General features: G+C 41.7%; 1 protein-coding gene across 3 annotated transcripts in view; it reads right to left on the bottom strand.

The window, feature by feature from the left end:
• Positions 1-2,528: 2,528 nt before the first annotated feature.
• The window catches only part of ADTRP (androgen dependent TFPI regulating protein), an 86,848-nt gene continuing 65,244 nt past the window's right edge, over positions 2,529-24,132 (bottom strand). For all 3 annotated transcript variants that reach the window (XM_054721470.1, XM_054721469.1, XM_054721471.1), the window contains 3 exons: positions 22,893-23,008; positions 10,125-10,276; positions 2,529-3,734 (listed from right to left, as the gene is read on the bottom strand). In XM_054721470.1, the coding sequence (XP_054577445.1) occupies positions 3,703-3,734; positions 10,125-10,276; positions 22,893-23,008 (300 nt within the window). In that variant the 3' untranslated portion in view covers positions 2,529-3,702. The remainder of the gene's footprint in view (positions 3,735-10,124; positions 10,277-22,892; positions 23,009-24,132) is intronic.

The following is a 24,132-nucleotide window of genomic DNA, read 5'->3' as shown; positions in this document are numbered from 1 at the left end:
GAAGAAGAACCGCCAACTGCATAAGAAAGGAGAGCAATGTCTGGATGTGGATTCTGGTTTCTGACTCTTGGCCCTCTGAGGAGGACACCAGGTTAGGGATGGGAGACCTGGCCTCGCCTCGCTCCTTCCTCGCCCCTCCCCCAGCACTCCCTCTTCCCCGCTTCCCCCCCCCCCCCCCCCACACACACACACTCCCCATGTGCAGGCGCAACGTGTTTGGGGATTATTACAGTATATGAAACTGACTTCCTGTTATGACAAGTATTGCGAGGAGGTGCAGAGGAGCTGGAAATAGCTTGAGAAATGTATGACTCTCTTGGGGGGTGGGTGGGTAGAGCTAATGTTTTGTTTAGGCAAACAAGATAAATCTCCCCAAATTCAAAATTCATGTTCAATGTGAGACAGGCCTCCAGAACATGCACATGGGGATGGAGCAGTGAGGCCCTGAAGCAGGGGGGTCGCTCCTCCCTTTACCTGCATGCATGGGTGAGAGTTTTCACCAAGTTGGGGTCCTCTGACCTCCTTTTTTTATTTAGCCTTGCAGATGTACATACATTTTTGCTTTTTTAAATAAAGGCTTTTAGATGACCATTTATTGCTTTGCTCTGGGATAAAAAGAAAGGTTGGCTCAGGAATCAACCACCTGTGTGGCCTTGGCCCAGTCTTTTCCCTTCTCTGAACCCAGCGCTGAACTGGAGTCAGCTTGTTCAGGCTTACAAGGACCAACTGGTGGTTCATATCTCTTCCCAAGTCTGCATTCAGTGACCTGTTGATAGCTTGAAAAAGGCCATGGTAGAGTGTTTACACCAGAAAAATGGGCAAATCTATAAATAAGAACCTTAAAATTTTTTCCAGATAGTTGTGTGTTTTTTCTTTAAGAATAGTTTATTGATTTTTAGAGTAAGAGGAAGGAAGAGGGAGAGAGACATTGATGTGAGAGCACAACATCAGTCGGCTACCTCCTGCATAGCCCCCACTGGGGATGGAGCCCGAAACCCCTGGCATATGCCCTTAACTGGGAATCAAACTGGCAACCTCCTGATGCACAGGACAACAGCCAACCAACTGAGCCACACTAGCCAGGCCTAGTGAGTTGGTTTTAAAACATTTATCAGGATACCAATATCAGAAACTCAGTATATTCACTTGTAAAATGAGAACAATAATGCATTTTCTACTTAAGATTTTTGTAAGGATAAAATGAAATCATGGAGGTGAGTGTGGTTGTAAATTATATGACACGATACAAATATTATTGCTGGATATATGCACCCCTGTGTTCACAGTAGCACAATTTACAATAGCTAAGATTTGGAAACAACCTAAATGCCCATCAGCAGATGAGTGGATTAGAAAACTGTGGTATATCTACACAATGGAATACTACACTGCTGTAAAAAAGAAGGAATTCTTACCATTTGCAACAGCATGGATGGAACTGGAGAGTATTTTGCTAAATGAAATAAGTCAGTGAAAGATAAATACCACATGATCTCACTCATTTGTGGAATATAAAGAACATTATAAACTGATGAACAAAAATAGATACAGAGGCAAAGAAGCACCAAACAGACTGTCAAACTACAGTGGGAAGGTAGGGGAGGGCTGGGGGGGTAGGTAAGAGATTAACAGAAGGACTTATATGAATGCATATAAGCATAACCAATGGATGCCAGATACTTGGGGGGGGGGTGTGTGGTAGGGCATGTGCCAGGGGGTAGGAGAGATGGGAGGCAGGGGTAGGTCAATGGGGGAAAAAAAGAAGACATATGTACTACTATTTGTAATCCTTTAAACAATAAAATAAAATTAAAAAATATATTATTGCTGGTATGTAATCATTTGTATGTTTTTTACACACTAATAGCTTAACACAGCCTGATATGGGCACCACATACCTTTTAATGAATATTTAATCAATGTTCTTCATGGGTGTTTTGTTGCTTTTCTTTTTCAAAGCTACAGCAGCACCAAGGAATCATTGTGTGCTTGTGTATGTGCTCAATGGGAAATGAATCTGAGGTAGTTCTGGTGTTGGAATAGCTACTGTGCAATGGCCAGTCATGTAGCAATCGAGGCTTAATTTGGTCCTAGGGACAGTAAAGCCACAAATGGAAATCTGCAGGCTCATTCCAGCCAAGAGCTTACTATGACTGTGAGAAGTATGCAGCCAGAGTCATCTTTAGGGTGTGGAAAATTTGGGTGATCCCCTGCAGGCTTCAGATTTGGGGAATTTCCACTGTGACAACTGCTTCTGGGCTCCTGCTGAGACCAGGTGCTTGGAGCAGTCAAGAAGCAGCAGGTATAGGAAAAGAGGGGGTGTCCCAGCTCAATCCAGAAGGACTTGAGGCTCCTATTTATATGAGAGTAGAGGAGTAGGAATCGGTCAGGTTTCCTGGTGTCTGTCCTAGTCTTCCCTTTACTGCTGCCTTTCTGGTATAGTCTGCTCTCTTCCCTAACCCTGCAAGACCACTCTAGGTATTTTTGAGGTATTTCTGGAGTTGGAACAGATATTGCACAATTATCAGTTATGTAGCAATCAAGATTTAATTTGGTCCCAGACACAGTGTTACCAGGTTTTACCCATTTTCACCAAATTTCTCCTGTATCATGTTTGGTTGGAAAGCTCAAGTATTATTTATTCTGGTGCCCACACCCCAATGCCCCTGGGCCTTTGACACACCAATAGATTTGACTATCTTTACCCACCACGTATTTCTTTACAAAAACAGACCTGGAAAATTCCATTAGGAAAATCGAAGCAGGGTTCATGAATGTGCTTGCTGACAATCAGCTTTGTTAAATCATAAACTAACTTAGCAAAGTACTTTGTACCAAAGCAATCTCAGCAGCCCTCATAATCATATCACTTCCCACTTAGACTGTTCCCCAAGTAAAATGTACAACATTTATTTGGCAAGCTAATCAATACTTGAACGGAAGAGATTTTGACAATGTCATTATGTTCAGTGTTTATACATGCCCTGAATACTGCTCATATGAGGGAAAGATTTCCTAATATTTTTATAACTGATTTTCTCATTGCCCCAAATAATTTGCCATTATACCATATCAGGTAGAATCTCCCTACACATCTGTCTAGATTGAGGGGGGAAAAATAGAGGAGAAATCCATGAAAATAACTAGCTTATGAAAATGCTTGTTTTTAGGAAAGTTGGGATTATTAAAAACATGACACAGGATTGGAAGTTAAAAGATTTGGGAGACAAAAGCTCCTGGCTCAGTTCTGACACTAACTCTTTGGCCTCATGCAGGTAACTTCTCATCTACATTCTGGCAACCTCCTCTATAAAGTGAAGATTTTGGGTGATCCTAAATTCTTTCTCTGTCTAAACATTCTCTAACTCTGAGTTTATGAGTTTTTTTGGCTTCTGGTCAGATTTTGACCACACACCATACTCTACAGAGTTCAGACAAAGGTCACAAATTCTGAGACAGCAGGAGTTAATTTTGTATGGCCTTTTAAAACCCAAGAGTCCTCAGATTGAGCTACCTTCATACCCTATTCTTAATTTAAATATTGTTTTCTGTCCTTTTTATTTTCCTATGTTTCTCCACCACCTCCCTACACCAAAACGAACAAACAAAACCACATAAACAAAACAAAAAAATAAAACCAAAAAGATGGAAAAAGAACACCCTCTTGTGTTTTCTTTCTTTTTCTTGGAAAACAGCATATAATCACTTCTTCTTCTTTGGCTGCCTCATGTCACCTGTGCAAACAAGAACAGAGAGAGACTTCAGACTTCAGGGTTTCCCTGACGGGTTCTTATGTAGGTTGACATTCACCCTGACTTCAGGCAGTGGAAAGTCAAGGGCTTTTCCCAAGGCAAAAGGATGTCCTTCAAGGAGTTCTAAAAACATACCACCACTATCAGAACAGCAAGAAACCACACTGCTGTCCCCTGTTGGTGCTTAGCTCATAGCCAGCCAGTTGACCAATGATGTCCTTGGACTTCATGTGGTTCTGCATATCTAACATGAGCCAATGATTGCTGTTGCTTTTGGCCACATGTTCGCAGGGCTGTACACAATTTATCAACAAACTTGGGGGCTTTGCATATGGAGACAGAGACCACATCAAATTAGAGAGGAAATAAAAGAGTGAATATTCACCTAATTAGGGGTCATTCTGTGACCTCTCACTCAATCAACTTATCAGCCGGGGAAGAAAAGTACTCACATATTGATTAGTTTTTAATAAGCTCATTAAAGGGTCTTTATTCAGCTGAAATTATAGCCTTAGACTACTAGAATGACTTCCATTTACCCAAACAAGTTGTTACCTCCATATTTAATGATCATAAATCTTTGCATAAGCTTTGAAACTTTACTAACTCATTATCCTGTCTATTGGTAAATGCTACCAATCCTACTTTGAAAACTTTTTTCAACTCAGTCTCTGCTTGTTCCTTCTAGAAGTTAGAGCCCTGTTAGATCTGGTTCTGTAGTACCACAGCAGCCTCATGCTCCTAATTTCAGGCTTTACCCTTTAAACCCTGACTCCCCTCACCCCCTTAAATTATATCCTTAACAGTAATCTCTAAATCTTTTCCTAATTTATGTCATTGGAACGCCCCTTCTCAGAGGGTTTAGTGACTGATAACTTGAAGTCCTGCTATGGCCCGGTCATCACACTGATTTTCTAGGATAGCCAGCTCCTAATCACAACAGCTCTCATGGCCATCCCTGCATTCATGTCTCTCCACATTCTTAAGGACAGTCCTCGTCCTTGTTCTTGTCATCCTCATCAGTTCAGACCATCTCCAGTCACTCCAGCAAAGCCTTACAAATTTATCCAGCTTTACGGGGTTCCTGTTCTTTTCATTTATGCTTCCACTTATTATTTATTTTTGATGTGAATTCTCTCCTCCCCAATTAGGTTATCTATATTAGGTCTATAAGTACAAACACCATCTCTTTTCTGAAGTATATACTTTGGGCCGTTAATGAATAATTTTTCAACTAAATAACACATTTATTTCCTCAGGTTCAAGAGCTTGGCCAATATAAACTTTTCAGATTTGTTCCCCTTGTAGTCATTCTGAGGGCTCCTAAAGCTTTCATTACCATATTGTTTACCAACCCCCAGTGCTTTGAGTCTAACTATAATCATAACCTCACTCCTTCAACCCCAGGTGCCAAGGATTGGAGACTCCATCTTTATTTAAGAAACAACAGAATATGAAGGCTTAGAGAGAAGCAGCAGAAGCAGGATTGGAAGTAGTGGTGGGAGTTCCTCTGGAGGAAGAGAGCAGGTGGCTCCTTGCACTGGACCAGAGTCTCCCACATCCAACTCCAAGCAGCTAGATGGAGCACTAAGGAATTCTCACATACCTGTCACTGTGCTAGAGAAGGCACGGGCCCCAAAAGTGTATCTGCATGGAGTTTCCATAGTCATTTCATTCTGTAGAGACTTACATGATGTGAATATAACAGAAACAATGTTTTCTTTTTGTTTCTACAAGTGGGGGTGGGTTCTTAGTCTTGAATTCTCATGGGGCTGAGCAGTTTCTAGGCTTCTTCAGAATTCCTCTCTCACCATGTTTCCATAGTGCCAGAGATAAGGAAACTGTTGACTTAATAATAGATCATATAATCTTACCCAAACAAAGTTCACAAAATGGATTTCTGAATTCCCAACATAATTGGGAAATTATGTTGTTTGTTATCACCCTTTTCTTTATTGATGGGAGTTTTTCTGATTGGAACAGTTCCTAGTTGGCAGTTAAGGAGTTAGGTCCACTCCTGACTTTAGTCCTTTCTTTATCCTCGTTAGGTAGTACAAAGGAGTGGAGATATTTTAGGCCAAACATTTAATGTTCTTCTGCAAGATCCAAAGATTTTCTGCTGGCATGGTAAAGAAACCATTCTTTTAATCAATATCACTATGGATATTATATATAATTACACATCTTATTATTCAAGTAGTCAGGACATGGGTTAAGTAAAACCATACTGTTCACAAAGATTTACACCTATGTAGCTACAACCACAAAAGCTACTGCTAGACTTCAAATTAAGAATTTGAAGAATATTTGCCTAGTTTCGTCAGGTTGGCTTGGAAAAGGGCGAAAAGGCAGATGGTTAGAGGGATATGAGGTGTTAGAGGAATGAGATTTGAGTACCAATGAGTACAGTCACAGTGCAAAAGTAGCAGGAAGTAGATGGAGCTGAGGACTGGCTGGAGAAACCTTGAGGGTAAGGAGGCAGAGGAAGAGGGATAAGGAATAATCTAGAGTAGACTATTTATGGAGAAGTTAGGACAAGAAAGACAAAAAAGCTTTAGAAATACTTAAAGAGTAATCTCATGATAAGATCCTTTTGTTATGAACAGTCTTTATAAATGATTTCTTCATGGATAAAACCAAGAAGGTAGACTAGATGGCCTTTAAACAGCTTTTAACAATGAAAATCTCCTTTAAAACAAACAAACAAACAAAAAACAACAAATTGCTCTAGAGAAAATAGTATTAAAGGAAGGTTTTAATGTTATTCTACCCAAGATACCATCACCATGTCACTTGGCCAGATTCGACTTTTCATCTCCTAAACCCATAGTCGGCAAACTGCGGCTCGCGAGCCACATGTGGCTCTTTGGCCCCTTGAGTGTGGCTCTTCCACAAAATATCACGGCCTGGGCGAGTCTATTTTGAAGAAGTGATGTTAGAAGAAGTTTAAGTTTAAAAAATTTGGCTCTCAAAAGAAATTTCAATCGATGTACTGTTGATATTTGGCTCTGTTGACTAATGAGTTTGCCGACCACTGTCTTAAACTATTCTTAGGAGGAGAAGGATCTATGATCTCAGGCCTCAGAACATATCCCTCAAGGATGTAAGGAGAGTGGTCATGGGCTTCCAAGCCAAAATGGCACGTCTCCATATGTAGTAGGTGTGGCCAGAGCAGCAGTCAGCTTATTGTCCAGGACTCCCAACTGGGCCATACTGGCCTCAGGATTTCAGAAGCAGAGATTCCAACAATTCTAGCTTGAATTGCTTGATCTCCTATTTCACTCATTAAGTTCTTCAGGAACTGCACCATCTCTGTCAACCTGCATTCGGTTAGGTGGTTATTACTTTTAATTGCCTTGCCTGGGGGAATTGGTAATTTATGAAAAAAATAGAAGGGGAGGATTGGAACATCTACATAGACAAGAAGGTTTCTGATTTTTGCTGGAGGAGAATGAGATTAACAGCAATAGTGACTAACTCTATGTGCCAGGCCCTGTTCTTGGCCCTTGACACTACCCAAGTCATTTAGAGTTCTCCAGGATCCTAGGAGGTGGTACTAATATTGGCTTCATGATGCTCAAGAGAAAATGGAAACAAAATGACATCAAGTCTTTTTGCAGTGTTACAGGTCTGTGAGTGGTAAAAACAAAATAGGATCCCATGCACTCTGGCGCAAAACTTTTTCCCTAACCACTGCTTCCCACCATGTCACCAATGCACTCCTTTGAATTTCTGTTCTCATTCAAGGAATCTCAGAGTGTGGAAGGATATTAGAAAGTAGGGTTAGCCCTGGATTTGGACAGAGTAGGTGGCTACTTAGGAGGTGTTCCCATAGATCCAGAACAGAAGGTTTGGAGAGGAACCCAAGATAGAGAATCCACACAATTGACTGTCCAAGCATAGACAATGCTATACTATGTGCCCATTGGCACAGCAGGCATTAACCAGAACCCAACTGAGATGTACAGCTGCCCTAGTTAGAGGTTATCTAATGGTATTGAGACAAGTCATATAGTTGAGGGAAGCCTTAGGCAGGCGTCCTCAAACTACGGCCCGCGAGCCACATGTGGTTGTTTTTGCCGTTTTGTTTTTTTACTTCAAAGTAAGATATGTGCAGTGTGCATAGGAATTTGTTCATAGTTTTTTTTAACCTATAGTCCGGCCCTCCAACTGTCTGAGGGACAGTGAACTGGCCCCCTGTTTAAAAAGTTTGAGGACCCCTGCCTTAGAGTGTTGTAAGCCCACTAGGACATGGGAACATGTGTTTGTGTAGATAGCTCTGTTTAGTTTTAGACAATAAAAGTGTTCACTGCCATTGGAATTTTAAGTGATCTACTCTTTTAATGTCTACTCAGCCATTTGTAATTAAGATCTGTTCAGAATTTAACACATTATGATCCTATTCTGATGCCATATAGCATGAATGAGTTTTCACTCATTCGATTTTTAAGGAGTTATAAATCTAGAGAGAGGAAAGACACAGTAGTCTCTATCCATTTACAATAGTTTATCCCTCATATAAACATTCACATATGCACATGTAAATGAAGGCCCACATGGTGATGCTGGCCTGTTTGCTCATTGGGATCTAATTGTAGTGAAAAATTGGATATAGTACTTAAACAACAAGGCTTATTAAAAAGAGCTTGGTGTTGAAAATAATGACTCAATATTAAATATTGAAAATTTTGTTTTTTAATTCAATGGATGTTTCAAAGTCACTGTTTAACAATTTAAAAATCAATCGTTATTGAACTAAATACATTTGATTAAAAAAAGTTATTGTTCTCTAAGCTCAATTTTTTTTTGTCTGTACATTTTTATCTGCCAAATTTTATATGGATTTGTTTCTTTCTTTTCTTTTATAAAGATAGATTTGGGGAAGGCATCAGAAATCTTTATCCTGATTTTCAAGGAGCCAAAATAAGTTAGAATTAGATATCAACACATTTGAAATGTCAACACATTTTTTTTCCTGGAGTTTCCTGTGATTTGGAGTCTGATTTTGGGATTAATTTTTAGTATTCCATTTTTTAAAGTGCTTTCAAGGAGGTAATTACCTTTGGGACTTTCTTAACCAGTTAAATTCTTCACAAGTAGAAAACATGTGAATAAGACAAATTGCTTATCCAGGGTCCCAATATCCTCTCAGAAATATACTCTTTTGTACTGAGCCTTCTGAAACTGTTGTGTGTTTTTTTTTCATACACGGCTTATGTTTTCACACCAGTTCATAAATTGGGTGGAAGATGCCACTTCTGCCACTTCTATTTTGATAGAACAGAATGGCATGTGGGTGTGTGACGTGGGGGACTGTATGTGACTCTTGCCTTCCTTATATACAAAATCAGGGTAGAGTTCCTGTACTTCTCCTTGGGTGGGGAAAAAATCATGGGTATTGTGCAATTTGACTTTTTGGTGGTTAATTTTCCAACAAAATAATATTTTGGGCAATGGGGTGGTGGGGGAAGCAGGGAGGAGAATAAAACTTTCCATTTTAAAATCAACTACATTAAGATTATTTTTTCTTATGAAGAAGCAACATGGTTCTACCCACCTATAATTAGAAAGCTTAGCTTGCTGACATATTCACATTGCCCAAGACCCTGTCTAAATGAGAATTTCAATCTCAAGTACAGGATGTGATCTTATCTGGTAAATGCTTCACTAAAGGTTGAAAAGCAACCTAATGGGAAAGGGATGGGAACTCATCCCGGAAGGCACTGCTGAGGTTGGAAGAGCTAAAAGGGTCATTTCCTTCAAACCAAACCAAAGCAAAACAAACAACAAAAAGCCTTGACATTTAAACATATTGTATCCTGCCGAAACCGGTTTGGCTCAGTGGATAGAGCATCGGCCTGCGGATTCAAGGGTCCCAGGTTCAATTCCGGTCAAGTGCATGTACCTTGGTTGCGGGCACATCCCCAGTAGGGGTTGTGCAAGAGGCAGCTGATCGATGTTTCTAACTCTCTATCCCTCTCTCTTCCTCTCTGTAAAAAATCAATAAAATATATTAAAAAAAAAACAAAACATATTGTATCCTTCAAGCCCTTACTTAAGGGAGAATGACCCTGAATCCATTTTTTTCATGCCAGGCATGGTGACACCTTGCTCTCTGGGTCCTAAATTCTCTAAAGATAATTTCTAGCCTTAAAGGTTTATGGAAGAGGGGGGATAATTTGATGGGGTTCTTTGAGAAAGTATGAACTTCCCCAGGCTTTTCCTTTGCTTAACTTGATAAGACCCATCTGAGTCTTTGGCACAGGCATCAAGGTCACTGCTTTCTGCTTTGAACTAATTTCTCTTGTTTCTAGGAGGAATGGAGAGAGGACAAGGAAGAAGAGTTTGCAGGTAAAATAGAAATAAACTGACCCCATTGCCAGTGGTTGAGCTTCTCTCCAAGTAGGTAGATGCTGGCAATAAAGATGTAGCTGAGAGAGAAGAAGGCTGCTAGACCCACTGCGCTGAGTTGGGCAAACACAGGATACACCCACGTACCAGTCTCAGAGTAGATCCATAGGACCCTGCAGAAAATGACAAGCCACAATGATTAGGACAGTAGGAAGAAAAGCTATATTTTATTTATTTATTTATTTATTATTATTTATTTATTTATTAAGGTATTACATATGTGTTCTTAACCCTCCATTGTCCCCCCCCCCCCCACCTCCCCACTCATGCCCCCAGTGTCTGTGTCCTTTGGTTATGCTTATATGCATGCATACAAGTCCTTTGGTTGATCTCTCCCCCTTCCCTCCACACTCCCCTTTTTTCCCTCTGAGGTTTGATGGTCTGATCTATGCTTCTCTGCCTCTGGATCTGTTCTTGTTCATCAGTTTATGTTGTTCAATATCAATGAATTCTAGAGCCCAGGCAAACAAAAAAAGTCATGGGGGATATTTTCCAATAGCTCAGGTGTTCCAAAAACCTATAGAAGTGAGTCTTTTCTAGATAGACTTGATTCAATGAGACATCCTATTTCATGGGCTGGGCTTGGCTATTTTACCTAATCTATCAAATTCAATGATGGTGAAAAAATGTGGGAAGACATTGAATATATCATTAGTCAAAGACAATATGGGAGAACATGAGTCATTCCTTTCCCTGAGAGGTATAACCTGCTGAAACATTGAGCCTACTAAGATGGCACCCATTTGCTGGCTCTCAGCCAGACAGGTGGGCTTTGTATTTCTGTACTTGAATCATGTGTTGCTTTCTATTAGCTCTCCAAGTCTTTTGGGCTAGGAGAGACAGAGATTGAACATTATTGCTGTAACACAATATGCCTGGATTTTCATTATCAACCCTGATTTTACTTCCTGGATATAGCCATGGATAGAGTGTTAAGTAGGAATGGATGAAATTACAGGAGGCTCAGATCTTGCTCATGTGAGGATAGAATATAAATCATTTCTGTAAGCCAAGAGAAGGAAAAAAATGCTAGGAGAGGAGTTACAATGTCTTAAATGAAGCCTAAAAATGCAGTTCTCTGGAAATCAACTGCACTGGAAGATGCCAAAGTCTGAAATAACTTTTAAAATTAAATATGGGGAGGTTGCCCTCTTAAGCGCAGTAGGCAGTGCGTCAGTCTCATAAAATTAAATATGGGGAAGATGATGTGTCAGCTACAGTTTATAACTGGTTTAAAGTACAGAATCTGGAACCAGGCTTCCATGATTCAAATCCTTGTTCTGCCACCTATTAGTCACATTGCCTTCAACAATTTATTCAATCTCTGCCCTCATGTATAAAATGGGGGTGCTAATATCATGCACCTTATAAGGCCATTGTAAGGATTAAGGGAGTTAACACATAAAATAGAACATTGCCTGGCATATTGTAGTAATTTAATAACAGTTTAAAAGCTTATCTCCTCTGGGGATAGCACAGAGGGAGTCTTCTCAGAAACCTTTCTTTTGAGGCAGTTCATCTCTTGTAACCTAGGATAGGCTAGGTTATGCTTCATAAACAATATTCAAATTTGGATATTTCAAGTTATCAAAAGGTGGAAGTGATAGATCCTCCCTTCTCCCAACTGATGGACGGAGTATGACGTAAACTCCACCTGCAGCCGGACATTCCTGAGCACCTTATATGGACTGTACATTGAACCACCAATCAGCACCTGCCATATACCCTAAGCCCCCAATTCCTAAATCCCTAGGCCCCTAACCATGTACCTTACATGAAACCACCAATCAGCGTGTGCTGAGTGCCCTAAGCCCCATCCCCTCTTTTCCTCCCCTTAAAAGGCACTCTCACCCCGGCAAGCTCTCTCTCTCTCTCTCTCACTCTCTCTCTCTCTCTCTCTCTCTCTCTCTCTCTCTCTCAGCTCTCTCTCTCTCTCTTCCCTTTCCCCTCTGGAAGGCGGCTGGCAGGGTGATCGCCAATAAAGCCTGTGTCCTGGTATCCCATGGTCTCTGGCCCTCTGTTTCATCTTTCAGGAAGAATGAAATTCTGTGCTTAATTAAACTTTCAGAAACCCAAGTGTCATCTTGTTTCAAAACTTGAAGTTTGTCAAATGCATGTGGATGAGACAAGGACTAATATAAGGGCCAGGACTAGGATGAGGCATTAAATTTCAGGGGCCATCTCTGTGCATCAAAGAGTACAACAGAGTGAAAATGGAAGCTATGGAATGGAGAAAATGTTGGCAAATCTTATATCTGATAAGAAATTAATATTCAGAATATATAAAAAACTCCTACAAACAACCTAATTAAAAATGGACACAGGATTTGAATAGGCATTTCTCCAAAAAAGATATGTAAATGGATAACAATCACATGAAAAGATTTGCATTTCCCTATAACATTATTAATCATTCGGGAAATGCAAATCAAAACTGTAATGAGATACCATTTCACACCCATTAGAATGGCTATTATCAAAACAGCAGAAAATATTAAGTGTTGTAGAGGATGTGGAGAAGCTAGAACCCTTGTGCACTATTGATGAGTATGTAACATGGTATAACTACTGTGGAAAACAATATGACAGCTACTCAAAAAAATTAAACATAGAATTATTGTATGATCCAGAAATTCCACTTCTGGATATGTACCCAAAAGAATTGAAAGCAAGGACTCAAATTGATACTTGTACACTTATGCTCCTAGCAGTATTATTCACAATAGCTAGAACATAGAAGAAACTCAGGAGTCCAACTATGGGCAGACAAATAAAATGTGGTATATTTACACACAATGGAATATTATTTGGCCTTGAGAAGGAAGGAGATTCTGACACATACTACAACATGAATGAAACTTGAGGATATTAAGTGAAATAAGCCAGTCTTAAATATTGTATGATTCCACTTATGAGGTACCTAGAGTCATCAAATTCATAGAGACACGAAGAATGGTGGTGGCCAATGGCTGGGTGGGGGAGGGGGAAATGGAGAGTTACTGTTTAATGGGGACAGAATTTCAGTTTGGGAAGCAAAAAGTTCTGGAGATGGATGGTGGTGATGGCTGCACAACAATGAGAACGTACTTGATGCCACAAAACTATATACATAAAAATGGTTAAAAATGAAAAATTTTATGTTATATGTATTTTACCACAATAAAAAATTTTTTTAAAGGAGGCATCAGGCCTGGCGGTGTGGCTCGGTGGCTGAGCATCAACCTATGAACCAGGAGGTCATAGTTCGATTCCTGGAGGAAAGGAATGCTGCGAATATCCTTCTAAAACCACGTGTCAATGGGATGCACATTCATAGGATTCCACTGTTGGAAGGTGTGAGGGACAAGAAGTAAACAGCCCCAAGGAGCTAGGGTTAGGAGTTTGGGCTCAATAAGGACATCTGAATATATTCTAAACATTAGGATTAGTTCACTTGTTTACTTTGTATACTTGAAATTAGGGCTTGCTAGTTCCCATGCACATTTATATAAGATAGTCTACAAATAAGGACATTGCTCTATAGGCCTGGAAAGTTTCTGTTTATTTACTTCATTTTTGTTTCCTTCAGCATAAGGTTCTGGAAGGAAAGTTTCTGAAGTAAGATAAGAAAGTCTGTACTTTCACAGAAAAAGTACAAAGAAAGTTATAGGTGTATTAACTGACAGTGAGAAAAGTAATGAGAACACAAATAGAATATCAGGCAAGAATGCAGTTATTTAATGAAAGGCAGTCAGCAGAGAGGCCTGAGTGAGGAGATGTCACTCAGTTGGTATTGCTTCTTTATGGCTTGCCTGAATATATGTTCAAAGGAGAGAGAAATGGAGGAGAGAAGCTGGGAGAGAAAAGGAAGAGGAGGAGGGGCATAAAAGAGAAAAGGAAAGGGAGGGAGGGAGGTAAAGATGGAAAGAGGGAAGAAAGGATGGAAGGAGGGAGGGAGGAAAGAAGGAAGGAAAGACAGGAAGGGAGGGAGGGAGGAAGAACTGGCTTAGCAAGTCCAAAACGGAATGTCATTGTTCTCTGTCTCAGTCAGTGTCAGCTTTTCTTGAGTCCCAGATGAGATCCCATCAAATCATATCTAAATGTTTCTCCAGTGCACTCATTTCATGATCTCAGTCTAGACTCCTTCATCATCCCACCTGGGTTTCTGTAATTGTCTATTCACTGGGCTTTCTTGCTCCCTTTAATTCACTTTCCGCACCCTAGGCCACCAGCAATCCAATACTCTTTCTAAAAGAGAGATGTGTTCATGGCACTCCCCTGATTCCAGTGGATTCCTGTTGCGTTAGGAAAATATCCAAGCTCCTTCATGCAGCCTATCTGACCTTGCCCTGCCTACCCATCCACCCTTAGATCTGCAGTCCATCCATATTGAATCCCTTTCTGTTTCTTTATTATTATTATTATTAGTATTAGTAGTAGTAGTAGTAGTAGTAGTAGCCCTGCTCACGAATCTGTGCGCCAGTAGCTCTCTGTGGGGCCTGGCCGCTCCACACCCGCTGCCCAGAGGCTCTCTGTGGCCCAGAGGCCCATCCGCAGCTGGGCGCGGAATACTTGCCTTCTCGCTGGGGCGACGGACACAAGCATTTCACCCCCCCTTCCCCGCTCTCAGCCCCGGGATTGGGGGACTCTGGCAGGGCTGAGAGGACGGGGTGCCGCCATCTTTGTGATGGAGTGAGGGTTGATTTGCATATTACCCTTTTATTAGATAGGATTATTATTGTTATTATTTCTATTTTTTAAATTGATTTCAGAGAGAAAGAGAGAGGGAAAGATGGATAAAAACATCAATGATGACAGATGCTCTGCCTCCTGCACATCCCTCATTGGGGATCGAGTCTGCAACCCAGGCATGTGCCCTGACCAGGAATCGAATCGTGATCTCCTGGATCATAGGTCGACACTCAACTACTGAGCCACCCATGCCGGCTGGGCCCTCTCTGTTTCTTGAACTAACCAAGGTCTGCAGCTTCTAGACCTTGACCTGTGCTGCTGTCTCTGCTTGGAACACCTCTGACCTTTTCACCTCCTGGGACATATTTCTTCTTGCTCTGGGTCTGGCTGAATCATACTCATGCTTTAAGGCTCAGCTTAAAATTCAATTTCTCTAGAAAAGATTTCCTGAATATCCTTTAACTCCCTTCTATTAGGTTCTTATGCCACATGCTTCCTCTACCATGAACTTAGCCGTGTTGCTTATTTGACTCTTTCTCACTAGCCTGGAAGCTAGTGAGACAAGGGTCATGTCTGTTATATACATCAGTTTCCTATGTGCTGGAACACAGCCATTTCTTTATGCTTTTAAATGAATGGCTTTTTGGATGGCCCTATTAGCACCTCTAGTTCCCTTTCCACTGCTGTCCACTGTGGCTGCTCTAGACAGCTATCAGCCGCCCAACCCAACAAGAGCTCCACATCCTTTGAAACGGAAATGTACCCAGGAACCTTCCAAATTTGTTAATCTGACATTTACTTTATTAATACTTTGAAGAGGTCAATGGCTCTGACCCTCAGTTGAGATATCAATAATCTATGTTCTTCTGGAACTGTCTGCCATGTGATTCTATGTGAGCCAGGGTGGGCAGCACACATTGGTAGCCAAAATTAATCTTATAGTCTTCCCATCCTTCATCCTGTAGCATCAAATGATTATCATGAAATGCATATTTTCTGTGTCTTATCAATAGGGAAATAGTGGAAGTCTATGGGTTAGAGATTAGTAGATAGCTAGGAATTTTGTGGGCTTTAAGTATCTTAATTCTTAAAGTGTTAACCCTCATGTCATATCCTTCTAGCCCATCAGAATAAATAGAATAAAGACCCTCTTGTCTCACATTTCATGCTGACTTCATACATAAACATGTGAGAGGGTCATGTCTGCATCTAAGGCCAGAGGCAAGCACAGCCTGCATTTACATTTGCAAGTGAATTCAAAAAAATTAGCAGAAGAATTCCCACAATGAGAATGTCCCTGAGAATGGGTGACCTGGTGATTCCTTAGCGTGGAGCTTTAGTCTGTTGCAGCCCATGAAACCCACCCCCTTGTCACACCTCAATTCACCGACCTTCTCAGACTTTCTATTTATCCCATACAAAATGCTCCTAGCCAAATATAAATAATGACATATTAAAAAACAACCTCTAGCTTTAATAGCTACAAAAATTCAATCTGATTTTTAACATTAAGTTGTGAATTTCTACCATTGTCTCAAAAAATAAATTCCTGTCATGTTTTACGTAACATTCAATAAATTTTAGGTGAAGCAAAAGTAAGTAGATAAATAGATATATAAATAGATAGATAGATAGATAGATAGATAGATAGATAGATAGATAGATAATGGATAGAATGAAAAGAAATTGTGATGCTCAAGTGTCAGTTTACTTGGATGTTGAAAGTGCTGGCAACTGCCCTAGCTGGTTTGGCTCAGTGGATAGAGCATCAGCCTATGGACTAAAGGGTCCCAGATTTGATTCTGGTCTAGGGCACATGCCTGGGTTGCAGGCTTGATCCCCAGCAGGGGGCATGCAGGAGGCAGCAGATTAATGATTCTCTCTCATCATTGATGTTCCTCTCTCTCTCTCTCTCCTTCTGCCTTCCTCTCTGAAATCAATAAAAATATATTTTAAAAAAATAAGAAAATGCTGGCAATAGTGAGAGTTGGGATGGCAACCTCTTTATGGCATTTCAAACTGTTAGCAATCCCTCCCTGGAACATTCCCTTCTGGCTTGAAGCTTCCTCTTCCCTTCAGGGACCATGAGGTTCTTGTACATTCCTGATTTTCTACCATCTGATTACTCTTTGCTACTTTGCTGCTCCCTTACACCTCCTGTCCCTTAGATGAGGACATTTCCCCAGCATTCTCTTCCCATGTTTCTCCCCTTCCCTTCTCTCTCTCTCCCTCTCTTCCCTCCTCCTCCTCCCTTCCCCGACTCCTCTCACTACTCCAGCAATCTCATCTCACCAGGAGGGTTAAACTCTTTGAATCTCTGCAGCCAGGTTTGATTAACCAAATGGAAGTTTCTCTGAGTAGGTGGTTCTCAGCCTTGACTGATGATTAAATTGCCTTGGGGGCTTTAAGATTCTGATGCCCAGGACATATCCTGAACCAATTTAATCAGAATCGTTTGAAATGAGACTTAGATATGAGATTTTAAACTGAGTTTTTTACTTATACCCAAAACTATTTCTTTCCTAACTTCTCTACATCTATTAATGGAATAACTATCTTTCCAGGCTGCTGGCTGAAAATTCTGAGAATTATCCTTGATATTTTCCTTTGCATTTGCCTGCTATGTGCCAATCAATCCATAGAATCTTCTGTTACTTCAACAATGAATCTCAGGTATGTCCCTCATTCCTGATTGCACAGCTGTATCCCTCTTCAGGTTGTTCTTATTTCTAATTTCTGTAACAGGCATTTTGGGTGAGTAGGAACTGATTTTGGACAGGAAGGGTGAGAAGCATAGCTAGCCATTTCCTCTCCTAGCCCTTCACTCCCACCCCTCTTCAACATTCATGCTGGCTAGCCTGGGCCCCAAACATTGATAACAAGGGAAGCTGTGTGGCATTTTTATATTTATTTTCATATATTAATTTACAAGAGGACTAAGGAGCCCTTTGGAAAAATGGGGCTGGGATTCCGATCCCCATGAAAATTTGAGGTTATAAAACTATGCAGTATCTAGATGGCCCCAGGGGGTCATATTTCAGGAAAGGGTAACTGGCTCTGGGAGAGAATTCACACAATGCACTAGTGGGAGTAGAAGAGTATGGTCATGCCAAATATGGCGAGGTGGCTGACCCTGGAACTCAGCTTAGCCCAGCCCTCTGGCAGTTTTTAAGGGATTCTGGGGATATGATGTCTGTATGCAGAAGTGTGTATGTGTAAATGGGTGCATTAACTTAGAGGACTATTAAACCTGCCAGGTGCCCTGGCAGCTTAGCTGTGGTCTTCACCTCAGTAAGCACAGTATAGAAGAAAGGAATCATCTCTCTCATCTCATACAAACTGTTATTGAGAAGTGACTTTGCAGATATCTTCCCCAAGGCTGACTTACGGCTGCATATCTGTGCAACAGTTGCACTGGGCATGCAATACCTTGCACGCTAGCAGAAATACTTATGGCATAAGCAGATTTCTGGTCTACCAATATCAAGGTGGTGATATCCTCCAGGCTAGCTGGGGCTGTGGCAGTGGCCAGCAGCATGGTTCTATTTCTACCATCATAGGGGCAATGGTAGTGTGGCATTGTTAGCAATGGGGGTGGCGTACTAACCCTAAAGCAGAGCCAGGTGATGTTGGGTCCAGAACACTAGGTGTTGTGGCTCTATGGTCTGTGTAGGAGAGCAGTTTTCAGGACTATGCACCACACAGGCATGTGTGAGCACTCATTGGATTATTAGGACTCCATAGAGGTAGGTGCTCTGAGCACTTGGACCTGGAATGACATTGGGACTATGGAAAAACCATGGATAAAGAATAAAACAATGTGATTAAACTAGATGGAAAGAATATTCAAGATAACTTTTATTTGTATATTGTTTTATTCTGTTTTGCTTCCTATGTCTCACCATTCCAACCCATTTTAACCACTCTTGCCAAGATACCTTTTGAAAGCATAATTCTCTGGCCATGTCACTAATACTTCTCACTCCCACCTCCATGCCATAGACATAAACAACAGTGACAATCAAATCTCACATTGTCTAAACTATGTCTCCGCTTTTAGCCTGCCATCCACAAGCCCCTGAAGAGGGCAGTTCCAGTGTGATTTCCTATCAGTTTCTTCCAGTAAGAGCACATTGCTGACCATTGTTCTGTGACCTGTTCTCCTTTGGCCTTGGGACTATGCTGTGTTGTCTACTTTCTCCCATTTTTTGAAGCTCCAAGCCAGCCAGTCCTTCAGGGCCCAGACCCAATGCGCACCTCTTCCACACTGGCCAGCAAGACACAACCACTTCCTCCTCCAGGTTTCTCTGGCTCCTTGTATTTGTTCTGACATTTTATCACTTCCCATTGTGTGTCTTATAATTTGAGTGAACAGCTCATCTCCCCTTATTAACTACAAATCCCCTACAGGCTGGGTTAGCCTTATATAACGCTGCTTCTCCCAGTAAGACCAGCCTTGTATTAGGGGAAATATTTGTTCACAAAGAGAATGAATAAGAGCCAGCAGTAGGAACATTTCTATTTTCCTGTCCCTCGCCACGGCCTCAGAGAGAGCTAGGTGAGGTATTCTGAGGTGAGAGAGAAGGGAGGAGTGAGTGAGCTACCACATTTATAGGTGACTAATGCTTTCCAAAGGAAATGAAAGATTTGCAGTTATTACTACTTTGCAAAGCTTTATTTTCCCACTTAGGGGCCAGCCTCCAATTTTGCAATCTGAAAAATAACAAAAAGCAAGTTCCACATGTAAGGCAGTCCCCACGGTCTCGGCAATTATTTTTAGGTCATTGTGATGTGATTTCTGCAGTGAAATGCTTCCCGGGCTCAGAATTATTGCCATTTTTCTGACTCGTGTTTGTTTCTCACGCTCTGTCTGGCCCGGGCCCATATTCCTGACCTCATTTCTGCTATACCGTTTCCCTATTTGACCATCCAAACAGGCACGCCTAACAGCTGACCCACAGCCACTTCCCCAAAACATCTCCATGGATATCCACAGTTTGTGGAGCTTGTTGATGGCCACCTGTGGCTTTGAAGGTTCATGGGTCTCTGAGCATTGCGTAAGGGTGGAGACAGCAGGCAGCAAAGAGTCTGAACTCCCTTAACCAAGGAATGAACAGAAACAGGGAAGCTTCAGTCAGTGGTGCAGCATAACATGGCCGCATACAGGTGCATTTGATTTAGTCTTGGAATAAAGGGCCTGATGGACCAAATGCTGATTTACTGCTTCATTTATAAGAAGGTCCAAAGCCGAAATCACTGGGTGCACCCAGTCACATTTCTGCTGGTGCTTCCTCCTACTTGCTGCATTGCATCACTTTTCCATCACAAGCACAGTGCTGGACACTACATCATGAAAGCTTTTAGACAGTAGGGACCAGGTTAAGCTTTTTTGCATACCCATGTTAAGCTCTTTTGCAGCACTTAGCGGAATATGTTTTGCACATGCAGTGAGCTGAACAAATACCTGGCCATGTGAATAGAGTGGAAAGAAAACTGGATTTTGAAATAGACCTGCATTTAAGTCCCAGCTTTGAATTTCCCTGCCCCTATGGCCTTGGGCATGTCATTGAACCCACTGAGGCTTCAGGTCTCCAATGCTACTTGGTCTCTAAGTCACCTTATCCCGCCCACCTTCTCTAATTATATTTGAAATGGATTGATATTGTCATCAGCTGGCTACTACTAAGTCTCACAAATGCTACCAACTGGTCTCCTCATGCTTTTCTCTTTAATTTTCACACTCCAGCCAAAGTCAACTTTTTAATCATCTTTCTTACATAAGCCACATCATTTCATTCCTCTGCTTAAAACATTTTCCACAGAAAATCCCTCTGGTTTAAAAGTCCAAACTCATTGATGTGAATTCATGATCTAGCTTTACCCTGTCCTGTAATTCAGCCACACCCTCAGCTCCTCCAGCCCTTCACAGATGCTGATCCCTCTGCCTGAAGGTCTTTCCTATGCCTCTTTTGACTTATTCCTACTCATTCTTTGGGCCTCAGCTTACACATTCTTTTCTTAAAAAGACAGTCCTCAGCATTCCACAATGCCCTGTGCTTGTCCCTATTACAGTCTCATTATCCTGTCTTCCCACTGTGTGTGTACTTTCTTCTCTCCCAGAAAGCCCTGAGAGGCAGCATGGTATCTTGTACATTCCTGTGTCCTTGGTAACTCAGCACAGTGAATAACTGAATGGACTTTGATGTACTCACACCTGACCCCCATCTTGTTGCACCTCTTCTCCCCAACCGCCCAGTTCCCTGCATTGTCGGAACACATGCCAGGCACCAACAAGCCAAGCCCTCTTGACTACTGTTTCTTATCTTTTCCGACCACTGCAATTTCCCCCCAAATGTTAGTGGCCATGGTGCTCTTGTGCGTTCTTGGTTTCTGAGGAGGAAAATAACAAGGGTCAGATTTGAGGATCAGTGATCAACTTCCAAGTTCTTAGGTAGAAAAAGTTAATAGATCAAAAGTACTATCTTATATATGAACTGCACAAGTTATCCTTGGCAAGAAAGAGTAAATAAGATTAAAGTCCACCAAACCAAACAAAACAAACCAAAGAAAGCAGAGCAGAGAAATGCATGTATATAATCAACCAGCTACTGCCCTCCTTCTTCCCAACACATACAACAGACATATCATTATGGATATGTACTCTTACCCCATCCTGGGTTCCAAGTATTCTGTCTTTAGGGGTTTATTCCTTTGAGTTGGAGATTTGGCAAATACATGGCATATATCCTGTTACTCTCCATTCTCATGCTATTGGCTGATATCAATGAGTGCTAACAGAATTTTCTTTTTGTAGGACTTGAGAATCTTTCCCAGCACAGGGCTCCCAACATCAACTACCAGTAGGTCCCCAACTTAAGCATTATTCTCTAAAATGACCTTTGTTAAAATGCAGAGGCCCCAGGCTGGAGGAGAGTGTAGGTCACTGGAATCTTGGGGTAGATTGAGTGAGCAAGTACTTTCTTTAAGACAGGAGAAGCAAGGAAGACTTTGGGCACTCAGGGAAAGAGGGTGCGAGGGTGGGAGGAGCAGGCTTCACGAAAGGGAAAGAAAGGGAAGGAAGGAACCATCATCTGAGTTCTGGCACGAAGGTCACTTGCTCTAAGACAAAGCCTCGTGAAGCCCATGGAGCAGGCACTGAGGGCCCAAGCCCCTGAGGAATGTGTTCTCTTTCTGACAGAGCACTGTGTTCCGTTAAACTTTCCCCTACATAGGGATTGGGGGATTACCCAGCTTGTCAGATATGAATAGTATATGTGAGTCTAGACTAGAGAAGGAACGTCATGATTAGCTTCTGATATGTAGGCATTATGTTTGGCATGCCTCTTTCAGTAAAGCAAAAGCATGGAGTGGATGAGAAGGCTCTAAAATGGAAAGGGGTTTCCACTCACTGGGTGGAAGACCAAGCACTTTCCCTTGATTACAGATCACTGGGCAGTATTTCTGAGAATTAGTGTAGCCAGGTGGTTGAATGATAAAATCTAGGCCAGCTGCTTAAATGAGCTTGCATGACTCCAGTGAGGCTGTTCTGCAAGCCCCTGGGCAGTTGCCCAAATGCCCTCTAGGAGCTCTAGTGCCAGATGTTGATGCAAATAAACCCATAATGATGCAGGCAACAGGAATGGAACACACCTAGCATGCTCAACTGTCACATGCCTTTTTAGAAGGAATATATTTAGATGCCTTGGATCATTCAGCTATTCAAACATTTAATTGCAAGTGGAACCAAAGATCAACATTTTCTTGGGAAAAGTAACATGTGTAGTAGCTTTGCATTGATTAATTCTTCATGAGGAGAGAGGAACTCGTGACTTGCTGCATGTGTATATGTGTGTGTGTTGTGCCAGCTGTGTATTCTTTTGCTGTGATGTGTCCACGAGTATCAAAAACAATCAAAATTCTTTTTGCTTGAAAACTTAAAGATGGCTAAATCCCCATTAACTCAATATAAAGGCAGTCTTACGGAACAGTATGCCTCTGGAATATTCCTCAGAGGTTTGAATGACAAGCTTAAGTTGGTTTTCTCTCTGCAATTCTTACCTGCTAATGTAAGCAAGACTCGCAGCAGCCAACAAGGTGAGTCCTTTCTTCTTCAGTGGATAGCAGTGTGGCCTGAGGATGACTTCAACCAGGGAAAAGGGGAGTATGAACGTGTGCTGCAGGAGAAAAGATGGCAGTCCTGTCAGTGCCTTGGCTTCCTAGTGTTTCTAATTCTCTCTTCCCCCTCCAGTCTACTTTTTCCACAACTACCAGAGGAAACTTTCCAAAACTGGGCTGAGATCATGCTCCTTAGATGTCCAAGGACCTCCAGTGGCTCTCTCTTGCTTATCATACTGATCCAAACTCCTTTGTCTGGCTACCAAGGTTCTTTTCAATGTTCTGTTGCCCAATCTTGTCCTGCTTATTGCCTGCTACTTCCCTCTCCTAATACACACACATGCATGCATGCACACACACACATGTGTGCACACACACACTCACTCCTCCACTGAAACAAGGCTGTTTCCTTCATTCTTCTTTGTACCCAGCATGCTTGATCCCACCTTCACACTTCAGTTCATTCCTCAACTGTGTGAAACGTGTCTTCTCTCCCTGTATTCACATTCATCTGTGTTCTCATAGCCAATGCAATTTTCCGTGATGCTGTCTCTAAATTTTCCTTTTGCTAATTGCTCTCACCCAGTCTAACTGCATTTATATCCTGTTCCATGAAGTCTAGCACTTATGATGTGTATTTGTAAGATCTTGGGGGCCAGAGAACACATCTTAGCCCATCTCTGCATCCCCATTGCACTTGGCGCCATGTAACCTTCCTGTTGATGGGGTAGGTATTGTAGGTGTGAGAGACTCCCTCCAAAACCCTCTATGTCCTCCCGATTCCTTCCATGCTTAACCCTCTCCTTCATAACCATCTGTCTTCTCTCACATCTTTCAAACCCTTAACATGTTTTTTAAAATAATGCAATCAAGGAAATGAGCCTTTAGTAATAGTGATGTTTTCAGGTGGAAAGACTACAGAGGCGCTCCCATCTTAGTTGTGGGAACTGATCTGGGAATTAAATTTTGCCCTTCTGCCATGCTCTGTGCTTATTGGGAATATCTAATAGTGTTAGCATTTTACAGTTTTTACATTTCTGTCATTCCTCTTTCATCCCTCTTGCATCCATAGCCTTTTCCTGCAAACTCCATCCCATTCCCATTCCTGAGTCCCAAGGCAACTATGTCAGCACCTTGGTTACAGTAGTCCCTGGGGCTTAGGAATGCCACAGTGCCCACATGA

Source organism: Eptesicus fuscus, chromosome 9 (assembly GCF_027574615.1).
Source record: "Eptesicus fuscus isolate TK198812 chromosome 9, DD_ASM_mEF_20220401, whole genome shotgun sequence".
Taxonomy (NCBI): domain Eukaryota; kingdom Metazoa; phylum Chordata; class Mammalia; order Chiroptera; family Vespertilionidae; genus Eptesicus; species Eptesicus fuscus.
This window is presented reverse-complemented; position numbering and strand designations above follow the sequence as displayed.